This window comes from Corythoichthys intestinalis, chromosome 14 (genome assembly GCF_030265065.1).
Source record: "Corythoichthys intestinalis isolate RoL2023-P3 chromosome 14, ASM3026506v1, whole genome shotgun sequence".
NCBI classification, from domain to species: domain Eukaryota; kingdom Metazoa; phylum Chordata; class Actinopteri; order Syngnathiformes; family Syngnathidae; genus Corythoichthys; species Corythoichthys intestinalis.
Window position 1 is genome coordinate 5,649,036 of NC_080408.1, and position 17,225 is coordinate 5,666,260.

At 39.2% G+C, this 17,225-nt stretch overlaps 1 protein-coding gene across 4 annotated transcripts in view; it reads left to right on the forward strand.

Annotated features, from left to right (window-relative positions):
* Positions 1-17,225, forward strand: part of stk11 (serine/threonine kinase 11) — a 70,258-nt gene that overhangs the window by 33,447 nt on the left and 19,586 nt on the right. For 3 of the 4 annotated variants that reach the window (XM_057857144.1, XM_057857142.1, XM_057857145.1), the window contains exons 7-10: positions 948-1,075; positions 11,656-11,713; positions 11,857-12,050; positions 16,707-16,965. In XM_057857144.1, the coding sequence (XP_057713127.1) occupies positions 948-1,075; positions 11,656-11,713; positions 11,857-12,050; positions 16,707-16,915 (589 nt within the window). In that variant the 3' untranslated portion in view covers positions 16,916-16,965. Of the gene's footprint in view, positions 1-947; positions 1,076-11,655; positions 11,714-11,856; positions 12,051-16,706; positions 16,972-17,225 lie in introns of all 4 variants that reach the window. The other variant, XM_057857143.1, reaches the window with a different exon arrangement.

A 17,225-nucleotide genomic window follows, 5' to 3' on the forward strand; every position in this document is an offset into this window, starting at 1 on the left:
CAAGGCACTGTATATAGAGCTAAAAGGCAGCGTAAAATGAAGAGTGAATTTTGGCGGTCTTTGGTCTTTGGAGCCTTTTTTTAATTGGCTAAAGCCTTAAAATTCCTCTCTCAACAATTAGAAATCTCGTGGGAAAGCAATGTGGGGAAGAAAAGTAGTAGTTGATTTTTTTCTTTACACCCTATGTTATTTACCAACGCAGAGAACATATATCAATTGGTGCCACTGCGCACAGTCATGGTTGCACTTCCCATCATGCATTGGGGCAGAACAGTTAAATGGCTACAGCATCATTTACTGAAAGCTCAACAAATACATTAGATGACAATATTTAGTCACAATATGCAAAGTCACATTTATCCTTTAATAATTACAAGTCTTTCTATCCGCTGATCCCTCTCACAGAAAGAATGTTAATAATGTAAATGCCATCTTGAGGATTTATTGTCATAATAAACAAATACAGTACTTATACACTGTATGTTGAATGTATATATTCGTCAGAGTTTTATTCATTTTTTTCTTAATGCATTGCCAAAATGTATATGATCTGGAAAAATTATCGGGAATGATTGGAATTGAATCGGGAGCAAAAAAAAACAAAAAACAATCGGATCGGGAAATATCGGGATCGGCAGATATTCAAACTAAAACGAAACAGGATCGGATCGGAAGCAAAAAAACATGATCGGAACAACCCTACTTACTAGCCCTGTTCCCATCTTTTAAAACTACACACAGTAACCTATTCTGTGAAATTTGAGGATGGTGACAATAAATGGACAACCATTAAACTAATTTCTTTCAATGTAGAATACTTTTTCACTTGGTATATGAATGTAATGAATGATACACTCATAGTTGAAAAATATTTGCTTGAAGTAGTACTTGTGAAGTAATATTTCACGATGATTTAAGCGATTCCCTTGATGTTTGCTTCCATACAGATACAACATTACTACAAGTCTTTATCCGTTTGAGGGAGACAATATCTATAAGCTATTTGAGAACATTGGAAAAGGGGAATTTACTATTCCTGATGAGTGCGGACCCCTTCTTTCGGACCTGTTGCGAGGTGAGTGTTGTCGTGCTTATCATATGCATCTTATGTTGTTTCAGTGCCATTGACGTTTATAGTAGGCCTGCACAATATATCATTGGTTTGCACGGTTTGAAGTAACACTCAGAAATTTTTATTTTCTATTTGAATGTAGTGCTTTTAGTAAGTGTAATCTTAGCAGGCCAAAATATTATTGCAAGCATAAACACTTGTTTTGCTTGTCCTAAAATTTATTCTGCAACACATTAAATGTTCGTAATCCGATTATTTGAACTAAAGCTGCAGCCCTATTTGTGATCAGTTTATCATGATATACAGTAAGGAGCGGAGGTATCTGCAACCCTTGTGATTTTGCAAGTTTGCCCACTTAGAAAATGGGTAGTTCTGAAATTTCAATCATAGATGCAGTTCCACTTAGAAACAAATCCACAACTCACATTGTTTAACTTTTCAATAATTTTTGTAATTTACTGGCGTTCATAAGTATTTGTATCCCTGAGAAAATCGGTGCTAATATTTAATGCAGAAGCCTTTGTTCAGAGGTCAGAGGCTTTATGTAGTTCTTCACCAGGTTTTCACACATTGAAACGGGGATTTTGGCCCATTCCTCCACACAGATCTTGTCTCGATCTTTCAGGTTTCGGGGCTGTCGTTGAGAAACACGAAGTTTGAGCTCCATTCGAAGATTTTCTATTGGATTGAGGTCTGGGGACTGGCTAGGCCACTCCAGAACCTTGATAAGCTTTTTACGCAGCCACTCCTTGGTTGTTAATAACGGCGTTAGAATATAACGGCGTTATTTTCTTCAGTAGTGAGTAAGGGTGTAACGGTCAGTGTTGTCACAGATTACTTGAAAAAGTAATTTAATTACTAATTACGCCTCAAAGTAATCTAGTTGCTTTACTGATTACTTCATTATCAAAATAACTAAGTTACTTTAAAAGTAATCTATCAGTTACTTTTACCCACTTTTCTCCCTTTGCCGCCTCAACATAAGAATGACAACAGAAAAATGTCATCACATGTAATTGACTTTCTGATGATTGAATTTAAAGGGGAATATCTGAATTTTTCACATAAGCACCGTTGACTCGCGCTAGCTTAGCGACTCCTGAGCCCTGAAACTAACAAATATCTGACAAACTGCTTAGAATTTGTTGAAATCAACTCCACCGACCAATTAAACCCCGCTAACTCTAACATTAAGCCTAATGTCAAAATTTCTGAATTTCGGGTTATGGTTAACAGCATATCAGTGCCAATGTAAAACAATGCTAACTGACTGCACAATAATCAACAACACACAAGTGGATTGTACAGTACAATAAACACAAAGGTGGTGGCGGATGTGCATGCACAACCCGGAAGTACTTCTCTCAACACACACACGGTCAATTTGGCCACAAAACGTGGCGGCAACTAAGCACTTTACACTCAATCGGACTTACAACACATCCCACAGATGCCAAACGAACACATCACCTCACGGCATAAATGTGCAACACGCATATAATGTAAACAAAGCTTGCCAGCTTGAAGCGATGACTGCCAGTCGTTGCTACGGCAAAGCTACAAAACGGCCGCGCATGTAGGGGGTCCAACCTTTTGCTGATACCCTCCAGAATGAAGGAAAAATACTCACCTTCATTCATGGATATCCACAGATCAACATTCCCTCGCAACGTCTCAACACTCGGCTCGAATGCCCACCCGCCTGGCCCACGCCTTTCTCACAACACATGTGACGTGAAACCAAAACAGGAAATAGCTAAGAGGCTGTCATGGAAGCACGTACCTGTAACCTTTTATTTTAGCAATTTGTATTCAAAATGCTCTTCATACATGACTACAATATTCTTCATTCTACATACATTATGAGGCAATGAAAAAATAGTAACGCAGAGACACTAAGGAAACTAACTATAATCAGATTACTGGTGTAGAAAAATGAACGCGTTAGATTACTCGTTACTGAAAGAAAGTAATCAGATTACAGTAACATGTTACTGACAACACTGGTAACGGTACATGTATTCGTATTGAACCGTTTCAGTACTTGGTGCTCGGTTCGGAACGGAGGCGTACCGAACGAGTTTGACGTAACGTAACCCTTACTTTTCGAGACTGTGAGTTGATCGGGTTAGTTTCTTTGTGTAGATTATATTTACTCAGTCTTCTCTACTATAATGAGGACCAACACGGTAATTATGATACAAATTAGACCTCTACATGGCTCGCAAGTGGGAAAACCAGCAAAATCGGCAGTGTATCAAATACTTGTTCTAACCACTGTACATGTGGATACAGTCTCACTAATGAATATTGTATCACAGCAGTTATGTGTTTTAGAAGCATGAATATTCGTTCACTCTTTGAGTGTCATGATTATTGCTGATTCTCAGAAGTACAAATACTTATGAACCCCAGTAAATCACAAATTATAGAAAAAAAGATACAATTTGATTTCTACATTTTTTGGGGGATGCATGCAATGCATCTGATTAAAATTTCAGACCTCTATTTTCTAATTGGGTGAACTTGCCAAATCACAAGGGTTGAAAATAAAGATACACGATAATATCGGCTACCGATAATTATCGGCCGATAATGGCAATTATGACGTCACACAGATAATACAGATAATAAAAAAATCAACCGATAATGCAATCCGATAATTATATACTTGATTTAGCCTCCAAATGTGCGCAACCAAGCAGTTTTCTCCACTTCTTCACTGCCGCCTGCTCAACCCCTCCCCTCTCTGAAGCCCCTGTGGGAGGAGGGGTTTAGGAGTACGGCGTCATAGAGGAGGCGGTGTTAAACATCAGTGTTGAGGCGCTCTCACTAGCGTGCGTTGCTTTTCCCGTGTGTGAAATGAAATAAACGACGCTCTCGCCATCTACAAAACAGTTCCTCAAGGCCTAAAGAAAGCGTCCTCATTGAACACCACTAGCACTAACCCAGCAGCCATTTAAAACTGCATCACAATGATTTTTGGAACGAATATGAGGCTGCTGCTAGCATGAATGCTAAAGCTATTGTTAACAAATAAACTATAAAGGAAGCTACGGGGCTTGTGACGATACAGAGACGCTGCGGTCCTCCCGGAGTCGGGGGGTTTGGGAATGCAGCCCAAAGCGAGTGGTAAACTCCCATCTATGGCTAAACACCTCACGAGATCGATAGTTGACAAGTAGCTGTCTTCCGACGGAGCCTGCCGGTCCGGCAGGCCGCCACCTCGCCCTAGGCGGGTAGAGGATGAGAGCAGAGCCATGCACCGAATGCGCCGCAGCGAGCCGGCCGGGGCGGGCGGATATCCGGTACGAACTTAGCTGCCGCCGCCACTCCGGTTCAAGACAGAGGCCTGGCGTGGGTGCTAATTTGGCAGCCGGGCGGACTGAAGGGCACAGGCGGGAGGAAATTCCCGAAATGACCCGATAGCCAAATTCCTGGATGAAAAAATAATGCAGTTTATACGACCACGATTCTTCGTGAAAGACATGCCGATCACATCAGTTTTACCACGGACATTTACACAGGTGATGTCAACAAACCATGTTTATCATGACGGCACAGTGGTTAGTTGATAACTGTAACATGCACCAAAGGACACAAAGGAGTCATCCAGTCAGTAATGCATTCAGTACGCTTTAAATTTATGACGTCTTAATCAGATCATTCTTCTTAAATCTAGTCAAATAATTTTCCCCATCTTGTTTGAGTGTTGAAGACTAGTTGAATGCGCCAGATTATTCCACTTACTTGAACTAAATATTGCAATTTGTTCTTATTAAGCCCAAACATCTAAAAAAATAAGGTCATTTTCACCTAAATCAAGAAAAAATTGCTTTCAAATAATGTTTTGAACCATACATATTCTTGAATAAAGAACATTTCTGACAAGTTTTTTTTTTTTTTTTTTAGGATTATGTATAATAATTTATTGCTTAAAATAAGGCTGTTAATCTTATTTTCAGCTGGCCATTTTTCTTCAAGAAATCTGAGTGAAATATACTTGAAGTGCTGGCAGTTAATTTAACTTATTTCCAATAGATTTACACTGAAAACAAGGGACTTTAACTAGTCTTAAGGAGCTGTGTTTTTGCTGTGTAGTAATGTTATACTTTAGGAATGGCATACTTTTAAAGCCATTTTTGTGCAACTTATGTATTTACTCTGTAAGTAATTGTTGCCAAAAGTTTACCATTACACAATGTCAGACAATCTGTCTTTATTTAGATGTTGGAATTTACTACTACTACTACTTGTTCACATTTGATGTTGAAAAAAAAAAGAGCAATATTATTTTTGCACAGCAATATTTTCTCTTGTGTATACTTTAAAATTTTACATAAATCTTTAATAAAATTATCGGCTTGACATTATCGGTTATCGGTTGGAACGAGGAGGAAATTATCGGTTATCGGTATCGGCTGAAAAATGCATTATCGTGCATCACTAGTTGAAAATACTTCTGCTCCTAGGTAATCGATTAATCTGATAGCTGTAGCCCTACTTGTGTTCATTTGTTTTATCATGATATAGTTCTTGCCATTGATACTCTTACCTGTCTTTTGCCATTGCATAACGTGCATTTGTCACTCGAGAAAAGGTCACGCATAGCCAGCCATCACGGTGAATTGATATAATATGCGTGTATTCACACATTGAAACAAAATAAATGTGGAGACTTGCCATCAGCGATAAAGTAACAAAGGTACATAAAGGTGTCAAATTGCAGAAAGCTCAAAAGGATGAAACACTGCAGTGATACCGCACTGCTGTCTTTTATCAGTATGTCCAGCTGGTGGTGCTGTGACATTTGAAGTCATTGGGTCTTTCCTCCCACATGGTAGAAACCCCTTCAGCTGCTGACGTAGTTTCTATTGATCTGGAGCCAACAGTAGAATACTAAACACTCCACTAGGCTGCTGCAAAGCTCCTTGTTAAACTCAAACTAAACAAGTCAAGAGACTTTTATGGTGAACCTCATATCGGCTTTACGTCAAAGCCAGCTAACTGCCTGTGAAATTTGGGGAAAATACTGAAAAGATTGAGGTGAAGACATTTTGGAGGAATCTCTGTATTTTCTGGCGTTTCAATCATTCTGCTCACTGACTGCAGCTTGTCCTTTTATGGAAATGTTCCCCATTCATGAATGCCTACGTGGGGGAGTTCAATTCTCCATGGCTTGAGGTGTTACACTGCCTTGTTTTTGGATGAATTTACAGTTCCATTCTAAATAGAGAAATGGCTGCAACTGTGATAGTGTCATATCCCTTCGCGTGACGTCTGTGTCTGATGCCTCACATCAGACGTAGACTGTCTGTAAATATTACATTGTCTATAATAAACTCTGCTCTATGAACAGCACTGCTGGGAGGTGGTTACATTATTAGGTCCGTGTCCGTAAAACATCATTGCTGCCTCATCGTGCTGACATTTTCCTTTTTTGCCACATTCGGCCCACGTGGTAAAGGCCAAAAATGTATTTTGTCAGTCACAGCGGATTAGTCTGCATTCACAATATTCCAAAGGTCATTTTATACACTCTCTGTGACTTTACTCTGTTTCAAGGGAACCTTGGACTTAGATTTGTAAGCTCTAATAAGCAACAATTGGGCAATTTTTTACTAAAACGTTATTCGAAACACTTAAAATATTGCCATTGTTTTGAAAATCATATTCAGTATAGTGCTGCAATGATTAATCTATTAACTCGAGGATTTTGATTAGGAAAAGATTCGAATTGAAATTTGCTGCTTCGAGTATGTTTAAAATGGCGATGTAATGCTTTTTGAAATTGCGTTTAGTGTTATGATTTTGGTGGATTCACTGCCTTCTAGTGGCAACGGTGAATGTGAAATAACTCATTTCACACGGCTGAATACAGCTGCTTCCTGTTAAGACCAACACAAGCTTAGTTTTTGTTTGCGCAAATTTTTTTTTATGCATTCCTAATTTAGTTCATAGGTATATTTAGCCATTTTTTGGTTGGAATAAGTGTTTGAATCAATTGTTAACAGCATTGTTAAAAAAAAAACTTAGCATTTCATAGCATTTAAGCTAGCAGACCTTTGCCATTTAAGTTGGCCAGTTGTTCTTTTGTTGTACCATAGACTTCATAATGTATTGACTGCGCACAGGGCCGATAAATAGGGGGCCTGCATTGTAGGCGAGGCAGTCAAAGCTGACAGAGTGGAATCAGAGGTTTTTTTGTTAAATTCTTGTGAATAAATGCTTAAATCCCTGAATTATTTATATGTATTTATATGTATGAACTTAAAACCTAAAACCTAGCAGTTAAACTAATTTTACAAACTGTATAAAAACGATAACGAGAGTTTTAATATCGAATTACTTCAACTTATACTAACGTTTCTCTCTTAAGAACTACACGTCTTTTTATCCGAGGTTCCTTTTAAGTAAATTGTACATCTATCTTTGTCAGTGGCAGACAACTGATCAAATACTATGAAATAGGGCGGCAGCTATTGAATATTTTAGTAATCGAATATTGTACTGAAAATTACATCGATTAATCGAGTACCGTAAATTCCGGATTATAAAACGCTACTTTTCCCTCATTTTCAATCCTGTGTTTGTTTGACAATTCAACACAAACAGCAGGTATGGCCATAGGCGTTTTTGGCCTTTACACATACTATGGTCAAAACAGGTTATATACTGTGCAAAATAGTAATTTTAACAAAAAAAGGGTTCGGAAGATATCTCTTTGTGAGGTTAGGTATTGTACCTATCACCTTATCAACAGTATATACGTACATGCAATCAAGCTTCTCGAACACACACCTACAGTGCGTTGCAAAAGTATTCGGCCCCCTTGAACCGTGCAACCTTTCGCCACATTTCAGGCTTCAAACATAAAGATATAAAATTTTAATTTTTTGTCAAGAATCAACGACAAGTGGGACACAATCGTGAAGTGGAACAACATTTATTGGATAATTTAAACTTTTTTAACAAATAAAAAACTGAAAAGTGGGGCGTGCAATATTATTCGACCCCCTTGCGTTAATTAAAGTCGCTTGGGGTATGTTTCTATCAGTTTTGCACATCGAGAGACTGACATTCTTGCCCATTCTTCCTTGCAAAACAGCTCGAGCTCAGTGAGGTTGGATGGAGAGTGTTTGTGAACAGCAGTCTTCAGCTCTTTCCACAGATTCTCAATTGGATTCAGGTCTGGACTTTGACTTGGCCATTCTAACACCTGGATATGTTTATTTTTTAACCATTCCATTGTAGATTTGGCTTTATGTTTTGGATTATTGTCCTGTTGGAAGATAAATCTCCGTCCCAGTCTCAAGTCTTGTGCAGATACCAACAGGTTTTCTTCCAGAATGTTCCTGTATTTGGCTGCATCCGTCTTCCCGTCAATTTTAACCGTCTTCCCTGTCCCTGCTGAAGAAAAGCAGGCAATAACCATGATGCTGCCACCACCATGTTTGACAGTGGGGATGGTGTGTTCAGGGTGATGAGCTGTGTTGCTTTTACGCCAAACATATCGTTTTGCTTTGTGGCCAAAAAGTTCAATTTTGGTTTCATCTGACCAGAGCACCTTCTTCCACATGTTTGGTGTGTCTCCCAGGGGGCTTGTGGCAAACTTTAAACGAGACTTTTTATGGATATCTTTGAGAAATGGCTTTCTTCTTGCCACTCTTCCATAAAGGCCAGATTTGTGCAGTGTACGACTGATTGTTGTCCTAAGGACAGACTCTCCCACCTCAGCTGTAGATCTCTGCAGTTCATCCAGAGTGATCATGGGCCTCTTGGCTGCATCTCTGATCAGTTTTCTCCTTGTTTGAGAAGAAAGTTTGGAAGGACGGCCGGGTCTTGGTAGATTTGCAGTGGTCTGATGCTCCTTCCATTTCAATATGATGGCTTGCACAGTGCTCCTTGAGATGTCTAAAGCTTGGGAAATCTTTTTGTATCCAAATCCGGCTTTAAACTTCTCCACAACAGTATCTCGGACCTGCCTGGTGTGTTCCTTGGTTTTCATAATGCTCTCTGCACTTTAAACAGAACCCTGAGACTATCACAGAGCAGGTGCATTTATACGGAGACTTGATTACACACAGGTGGATTCTATTTATCATCATCGGTCATTTAGGACAACATTGGATCATTCAGAGATCCTCACTGAACTTCTGGAGTGAGTTTGCTGCACTGAAAGTAAAGGGGCCGAATAATATTGCACGCCCCACTTTTCAGTTTTTTATTTGTTAAAAAAATTTAAATTATCCAATAAATGTTGTTCCACTTCACGATTGTGTCCCACTTGTTGTTGATTCTCGACAAAAAAATTTAATTTCATATCTTTATGTTTGAAGCCTGAAATGTGGCGAAAGGTTGCAAGATTGAAGGGGGCCGAATACTTTTGCAAGGCACTGTACATACAAATTGAAAAGATTGATAGTGAAGAAAAAAAATGAAATATAACATTGAAAAGAATTTCAAAAATATTGACAAGTAGTTCAGTTCAATTTTTTCATGCATGCGACTCAATATTTTTTTTGCAACTCAATCAAGTTTCCTCTCGAACAGGTCATGGAGCTATGTCACACAGCCTATTCTTCCGCCGTTTGCGCGCTGCTGTCACTTCTACCTGCCGAGACACTCTCATCCGAGGAAAACGACAAATGCGGCTCATCTTCTACCTTGAGTTGATGAAATAATGCATTAGCTTGGGCTAAATTTAGTTTTCGATTTATTCCGCACGTTTCAAAGTCGCTCGCTCAATCAAACCGGCCGTTGCTCGCTTAGCATGCCTCCCTTTCGTTAGATGGCGCCTCGCTCGGCAATTTATTAAAAATGTTCACATTAGGTTCGTCCTTCTTGACATCACAACGGTTCCTGGGATATGTAGTCTTTAGCGCTGCTTTCGGTTTTGAAAAAGGACAAGAAATGATGGAAATATGGAGATAAACACATGGTCAATGCAGCGTTTTAATGCTTATTTATCCCTTTATTGCCAAACGTATCACATTTGATACAGCTAAAATTTCATGATTTTTGAGACTTTCAGAATTTTGACAATTTGTTTTGGGGAAGAAAAAAAAAAATGATGCATGCAAGTCAACACATGCATCTGCAGGTTCCAAGAGAAAAACAAACAGGATTTAGCAAGGGTTATAGATATCAGAGCGCTTATTACACGTATTCATTTTGACTTTTTACAAATTTCATTAGGACTAAAGATGTCCCGATCGATCGGGTCCGATCACGTCATTTTCAAAGTATCAGAATCGGCAAAAAAATATCGGACATGCCTTTTTTAAATATATATATATATATATATATTTTAAGGCTGTCAAAATTATCGCGTTAACGGGCGTTAATTAATTTTTTAAATTAATCACGTTAAAATATTTGACGCAATTAACGTAGATGCCCGGCTCAGACAGATTTAAATGACAGTACAGTGAAACGCTCACTTGTTGTGTTTTATGGAGTTTTGCCGCCCTCTGCTGGCGCTTGGGTGCGACTGATTTTATAGGCTTCAGCACCCATGAGCATTGTGTAAGTAATTATTGACATCAACAATGGCGGGCTACTAGTTTATTTTTTGATTGAAAAGTTTACAGATTTTATTAAAACGAAAACATTAAGAGGGGTTTTAATATAAAATTTCTATAACTTGTACTAGTCTTTCTATCCATGGATCGCTTTTACAGAATGTTAATGCCATCTTGTTGACTTATTGTTATAATAAACAAATACAGTCCTTATGTACCGTATGTTGAATGTATATATCCATCTTGTGTCTTATGTATCCATTCCAACAACAATTTACAGAAAAATATGGCATATTTTATAGATGGTTTGAATTGCGATTAATTACGATTAATTTTTAAGCTGTAATTAACTCGATTAAAAATTTTAATCGTTTGACAGCCCTAATATATTTTTTAATTAAATCGTTTTCTAATTGTATTTAACGTTACAGACAAAATGTCTTGCACTCATCCAGAGTCTTTAGTTTTTGCTTAAAGTAGGGCTATCAAATTTATCGCGTTAGCGGCAGTAATGAATTTTTAACGCAATCAACGCATGCGCTGCACGACCTACTCACGTATTGTCGTGTTCAATCTATAATACCGCGGTTTTACCTATATATAGAGCTACAACAATCTCTCAACAATTAGAAATATCGTTGGAAACAATGTGGGGAAGCAAGGTAGATCTTTTTCTTAACACACATGTTATAGTTATGATCATATGAGTCTTATGGTGCCACTGTCAAATAAAGTGTTACCAAATACTACAACTAGCAATTCATGAAACTGGAACAGTAACTGAAGAAATAATGAGCACAGAACATGAATTTTAATTGTTATTTACATCTGTAGCGCTGCAATGTATGCTAGGAGGCGTGTTGGGTGACAAGTGTTGACAGCAGTCGTGCTTAGAGCTGGCAAAATTTGAGGCGGGAAAATTCCTTGATCAATTTTTAAAATCGAGTTACTCAAAGTATTTGAGTAATCGTTTCAGCTCTATTACAGTCACCTACAATGAACTGACTAGAGGTTTTTACGGCACTGTGAATGAATTGGGCCCCCCCTTTATGTTCTCAGGAATGCTCGAGTATGACCCTGCAAAGAGGTTTTCCATACAAAACATAAGGCAACACAAGTAAGTGGTCTATTATTTGTCTTATAACAGATTTGCTATTCTAGATGGGGTCTTTCTAGTCAGAGGAGAATACTACTCACTCAATACATTCACCAAATGCTCCAATAAGATTCATATTTAATGAAGGCATGTTTTCCTGCCAGTTGGGTGCGGAAGAAACACCCTTCAACGGAGCTCCCCGTGCCCATTCCCGCCAGCGCGGAGAGCAGAGACCCTTGGCGCAGTATGACGGTGGTGCCCTACCTGGAGGATCTCCACGGCTACACTGACGAGGACGATGACGAGCTTTATGACGGCGAGGACGAGATCATCTACACTCAGGATTTCACAGTGCCAGGTATGTCTGCTTTTGAGGGGGCGGGAAAATATTTCCCTTGCGGTATTTGCGCTTGATGTTCTGTAGTTGTCTGAAAACCAGTGTTTTCGTCAACAATGACACTTGTCGTCTGACTAGACAAGAGCGAGATAAAAATTTGCCATAGTTTCCATAATAAGTTCACAAAGTGTGACATTTTCTTACCGTATGTATAGTTAGCACGCATCTTAGCAGTGTGCTTCCCCCCGCTCAACACACAGGCGTAAGCGTGTGCTCATTCCAGGCTTCTTTTGTGAAACGCGTGTGTCAGGTGCTGCTTGGTAAGTTTTATTTTCTTGGCTATGCCTTGTTAGCATAGCGTTGGTATTAGCATTTAGCGCGGTGACTTGGTGAGTGTCTTAAACTCTTGGAAAACTTTTTATATACAGTTGGTGGTGTCCATGTGACTAATTCTTTAACACAAATTAATCGAATCGTAGCCTCTGAATCGTAATCGAATCGTTGCCCCAAGATTCCCACCTCTACTAAGTATTTTTGTCCAAAAGGGTACCCGGTGTCGGAACTACAGGTACCTCATGCTCAGTGTTAAACCATTTTTGCAATTTTAAAGCATAGACTTGACTATCAGTTGATGAGACCGCTCCTACAGACATAGGAGGCCGGGCCAGGCAGAGCGTCATGGCAGCTTTCACTGCGATAAACCTAGCATAAAGCTGCATTCTAACACCGGATTTAGGTGGAAACAGGGCGAACGTTTTGGTGCATACAAGCAGGCAGGAGTGTCTCGAGTGATTTGGTCGAGGATTCAAGGTAATTATTATATAAAAAGCGCCATGCAAGCACTTTGAAACGCTGTGAAAAAAAATTAATGAATGGAAAAAAATAAGCATAACTTTAGCTTGAAATACTTACGTAAAATGAATGATAACTGCCCGTTTTTTTTCTTTTAACCAAGAATCTACACTGTTTTACGTTCATATCTATAGAAATTCCGGGATTTACGGATTGATTTACAAGAATTTTCAACTTAAAGTTCTTTGTTTTGTGATGGCCGTCACGTTGGATTTTGTATCGATACACAATAGCGAAACTTTACATTCAAATAATCAGGTAATTTTCGGCCAACTGCCCGTTTTTGACAAAAAAAAAAAACCTTTAATTTACACTTTTATGTGTGCATATCGCCTTTTACGTGTTTTAGTTTATGTAACAAATAGTTTACGGCCAAATAGATGGCAATAAGTGCTGAGGTAATAGTGACATCGGAATTCAACCTAAATAAGTTGTGATTGTATGTAGAAAGATGCAAAATTTGCTTTTGTTGAGCAAAATTAAGATGATTCTGCATGCCTTCCTCAAGTATTAAGTTTCTGATGTGAAAGTTGAGTGATTAGCTTTCGGAAACATGCACTAAAAAAATTACAGTAGGTCGCTATTTTGGACAAAAACATGTATGTTAAATGTTCTAATTGTTCCTGAAAATATAGGTGATTATCTCTGCATTTGGGGATTTATGTGAATCTAGCGTAAAATTTGAGAATTTTGTAGCCATTTTTTTAGTTATACTTTTAATGAAAAAATAATCGGGATTTTATTAGGGAACAACTCTGAATTTTTTGATGTCGCTGCTCATGGAGACTCGTATATGTCTAAGGGAGGTGCCTGTTTTGGTTTTAGGTCGCTAGTGGCTTGGTTCTCAAAATATTTGAATTTTAAGTTTTTGAAAATAGGCCACCTACGGATCAGCCCCGTCTCCCGTTAACTGATAGTGAAATCTACAACCCCTTGCAAAAAAGTATGGAATGGCCAGTAATGGACGAGCACTCTTTTTATCATGTAGAACAAACTCTGATTAAAAAGCTTGAAAAAAATAATGAATTAGTTCAAAAGTGCAACTCTGTAGCATTCAGAAACCTGACATGCAGCCCCATATCATCAAGGACTGAGGGGAATTTTGTTTTCTTCAGGCAGTCATCTTTGTAAATCTCACTGGAACGGCACCAAACAAAAGTTCCAGCATCATCACCTTGTCCAATGCAGATTCTTGATTCTTGACACCTTGTCAAATGCAGATTCTTGACTGGTAATTCCATACTTTTTGCAAGGGGTTATATGTTTAAAGTTAGAAAAAAGATGTTTCAAGTCACAACCACACAGTACATTCCTATGCAACCCTATGGCTGGTGTCACTTTTCTGATTTGGGAGCGTGGTTTTGCGATGGGTCCATTAAACAAGCAAGGATGCGCTAAGACAGTCATGTCCAAATTCCGCCCGTGATCAAATTTCATCTGGCCCCCAGCTTCTGTGATAAAATAACGTCTGGCCCGTACACAGACTTAATAAATTTGGTCAGAAGCACTTCTACCAGCATATGAAGTAGCTTGCACACTAAATGCTGCTCTTCATTTACCCACTAAAAGGCATCAGTACTCTAAGCAACATTACCCTATGTGACCCTTGACTTCCAGTTTTCTAAAATGGGGACAATTAATAAAAAAGTTGACTGCGACGGCCGACGCTTCAGGGATAGGTGGAAATTGGACTATTTCTTCACTAAAATACGCAACAACTGTGTCTACCTCATTTGCAAAGACAGTCGCTGTTGAGTTCAATGTGAGGCGATATTACCAAACAAGACATGCTGACATGTTGACATCTTGAAGCTAGTTTAAATTCGCAGCAGCAGTATTTCGCATGAGCCCGAGAGTTGAAAGAGAACGCCACAAAGGCTAGTTGCGAGATTGTTGAAATTATTACCGTAATTTTCAGACTATAAGGCGCACCTGCCTGCAAGCCACCACCTACCATATTCGACACGTAAACGACATTTGTTCATAGATATGCCGCACTGGACTATAAGCCGCAGTTATCCTCACTGTGTTATGGGATATTTACACCAAAAGATATGAACTAGTAACACTTTGACTGTGGAATCATAAGACCAAATGAACCACCATGAAGCTTTGAACCAATTGGCTACAAAGCTTTATTGCTTCAAGAAGCTTCATTTGGCCATCACTGCTCCCTTGGGGGCTCCTCTGCTGCCACCTGCTGTCAACACTGTTGTTGCCCAACGTGCCTCCTAGCATGCATTGCAGCACTACAGATGTAAATTATAATCAAAATTCATGTTCTGTCCTAATTATTTCTTCAGTTCCTGTTCCAGTGGTTTCATTTAGAGCTGCAGCTATCGATTATTTTAGTAGTCGATTAATCGATGAACTAGTTAGTTCGAATAATCGAGTATTGGGATAAGGAACATGAAAAATTAAAATACCTGAGCTGAGCCTCAAACGGTATTAAAAAAATCTATGTACAGCAAAAGAACAATTGGCTAACTTGCATAGCAAGTCTGTTAGCTTAAATGCTATAAAATGCTAACATTTATTTCTTTACAATGCTCTTAACAAATGGTTCAGACACAAATTCCCACAAAATAAAATGGCTAAATATGCCTATAAACTTAATTATAAATGCATAAAAAACATTAGCTCAAACAAAAACTTAGCTTACATTGGTCTTCACAGGGAGCAGTTGGATTCAGCCATCTGAAATGAGGCAGGCCAGAGGGCAGTGTAGTCACCCTAATCAATAAAACTAAATGCAAACATTTTCAAAATAAACCATTACAAAGCCACTTTAATTAAACGAATACTCGAAGCAATAAAATTTGAATATTCGAATCGAATACTCGAGTTAATCGATTAATCGTTGCAGCACTAGTTTCAGTAATTCCTAGATTTGGTAACACTTTATTTGACAGTGACACCATAAGACTGTCATAAGACAATCATAATTATGACATGACACTATCATGAGCATAATAAATGCTTATAACAGATGCCATTAAGTGTCATCTGTCATAAGCATTCAATAATGCCCATGATAGTGTCATGTCATAATATGACTGTCTTATGACGCTACTGTCGAATAAATCTTTACCTATTAACCCAAATAAATCAACAAATAAGCCGTACTGGACTATATGCTGCAGGATTCAAAATGAGGGGAAAAAAGTAGCGGCGTATAGTCCGAAAATTACGGTAATTAAAAAATAATAAAGCGAATGTGACACACAAAATGTCTTGCTAAAATGTGCTTAAATATATTGTTCTACGTAAAGGACGTCAGCCAAGGTCGGCCCCCCACATTTTTACCACGCCAAATCTGGCCCCCTTTGCAAAAAGTTTGGACACCCCTGCTCTTAGACAATGGGTGGGAGTAGTAGTGCCACTTAGTTACTATGGTTTGATAATGATGAAGAGGATGACCACATCGCAATCTTCTTCACTTGTTTTTTTTTTTCTTTTCCCCCCGCAGTATTCACGACCTATATCAGTTGCTAGGCAACAACCTGTAATGATAAATGCAGTCATCTCTGCTGGCCGGGCATCTAGAAGTGGTGCCCCACTTAGGTCCGATTGGAGCTGCAGAATGTGAATAAAGTGATCTATAAATAGTCCAGTGGAGATTCTTCTGGTGTGGGGAGTGCGAATGGTTTTCAAGGGTTCGGCTGCATCACCATTACATGATGTTTAAGCGTCTGAGAACATGAGTGCATTGAGTGCATCTAGTATTGATTACGCTTAGGCCCTTGTGCATTTTCCTACATCAATCGAAGTCGTCTGCCCTGATTCTTGTCTAAAGTCTGGTTCGCCTCTTCGTCTGACTTTTAGGACAAGTGGCCGAAGAAGATCAAGATCTAGGGCACGCGGACTACAGCCCGCCCGTGGCCAAGCCCGTTTGCGTGAACGGGACAGAGGTCGGGACCCTGAACAGCAAGGCCAAAACCGAACGGCGGTCTTCGTCCTCGTCCAACCCCTCGCGCAAAGGGGTCTCCACGGCGAGCAAGATCCGCAAGCTCTCCACCTGCAAGCAGCAATGACGCCCCCTCTCCCCCTTCCTCTCCGGTCTCTGTTGGCAGCAGCCCACCTGGTGAGTGTAAGTGAAAAGCTTGAAAGGAAAGTGGGCGTCAGGTCTTCTGTCGAGCTATAAAAATAGAAGATAAAACCCTTCTAGGGAACTCATTGGCTGCCATTGACGGCACTTGACGATCAATCTATTTTGGCTGGTAGTCAAAGACCGCTGTCAGGCTACCACATCTAGCGTCGTCAATGGCATTGAATGATGAGCATTCATAGCAAGTCTTCCCAGTTTGATTGAATTAGCTGTCTTTTGTTGTCAATGGCAGGCAG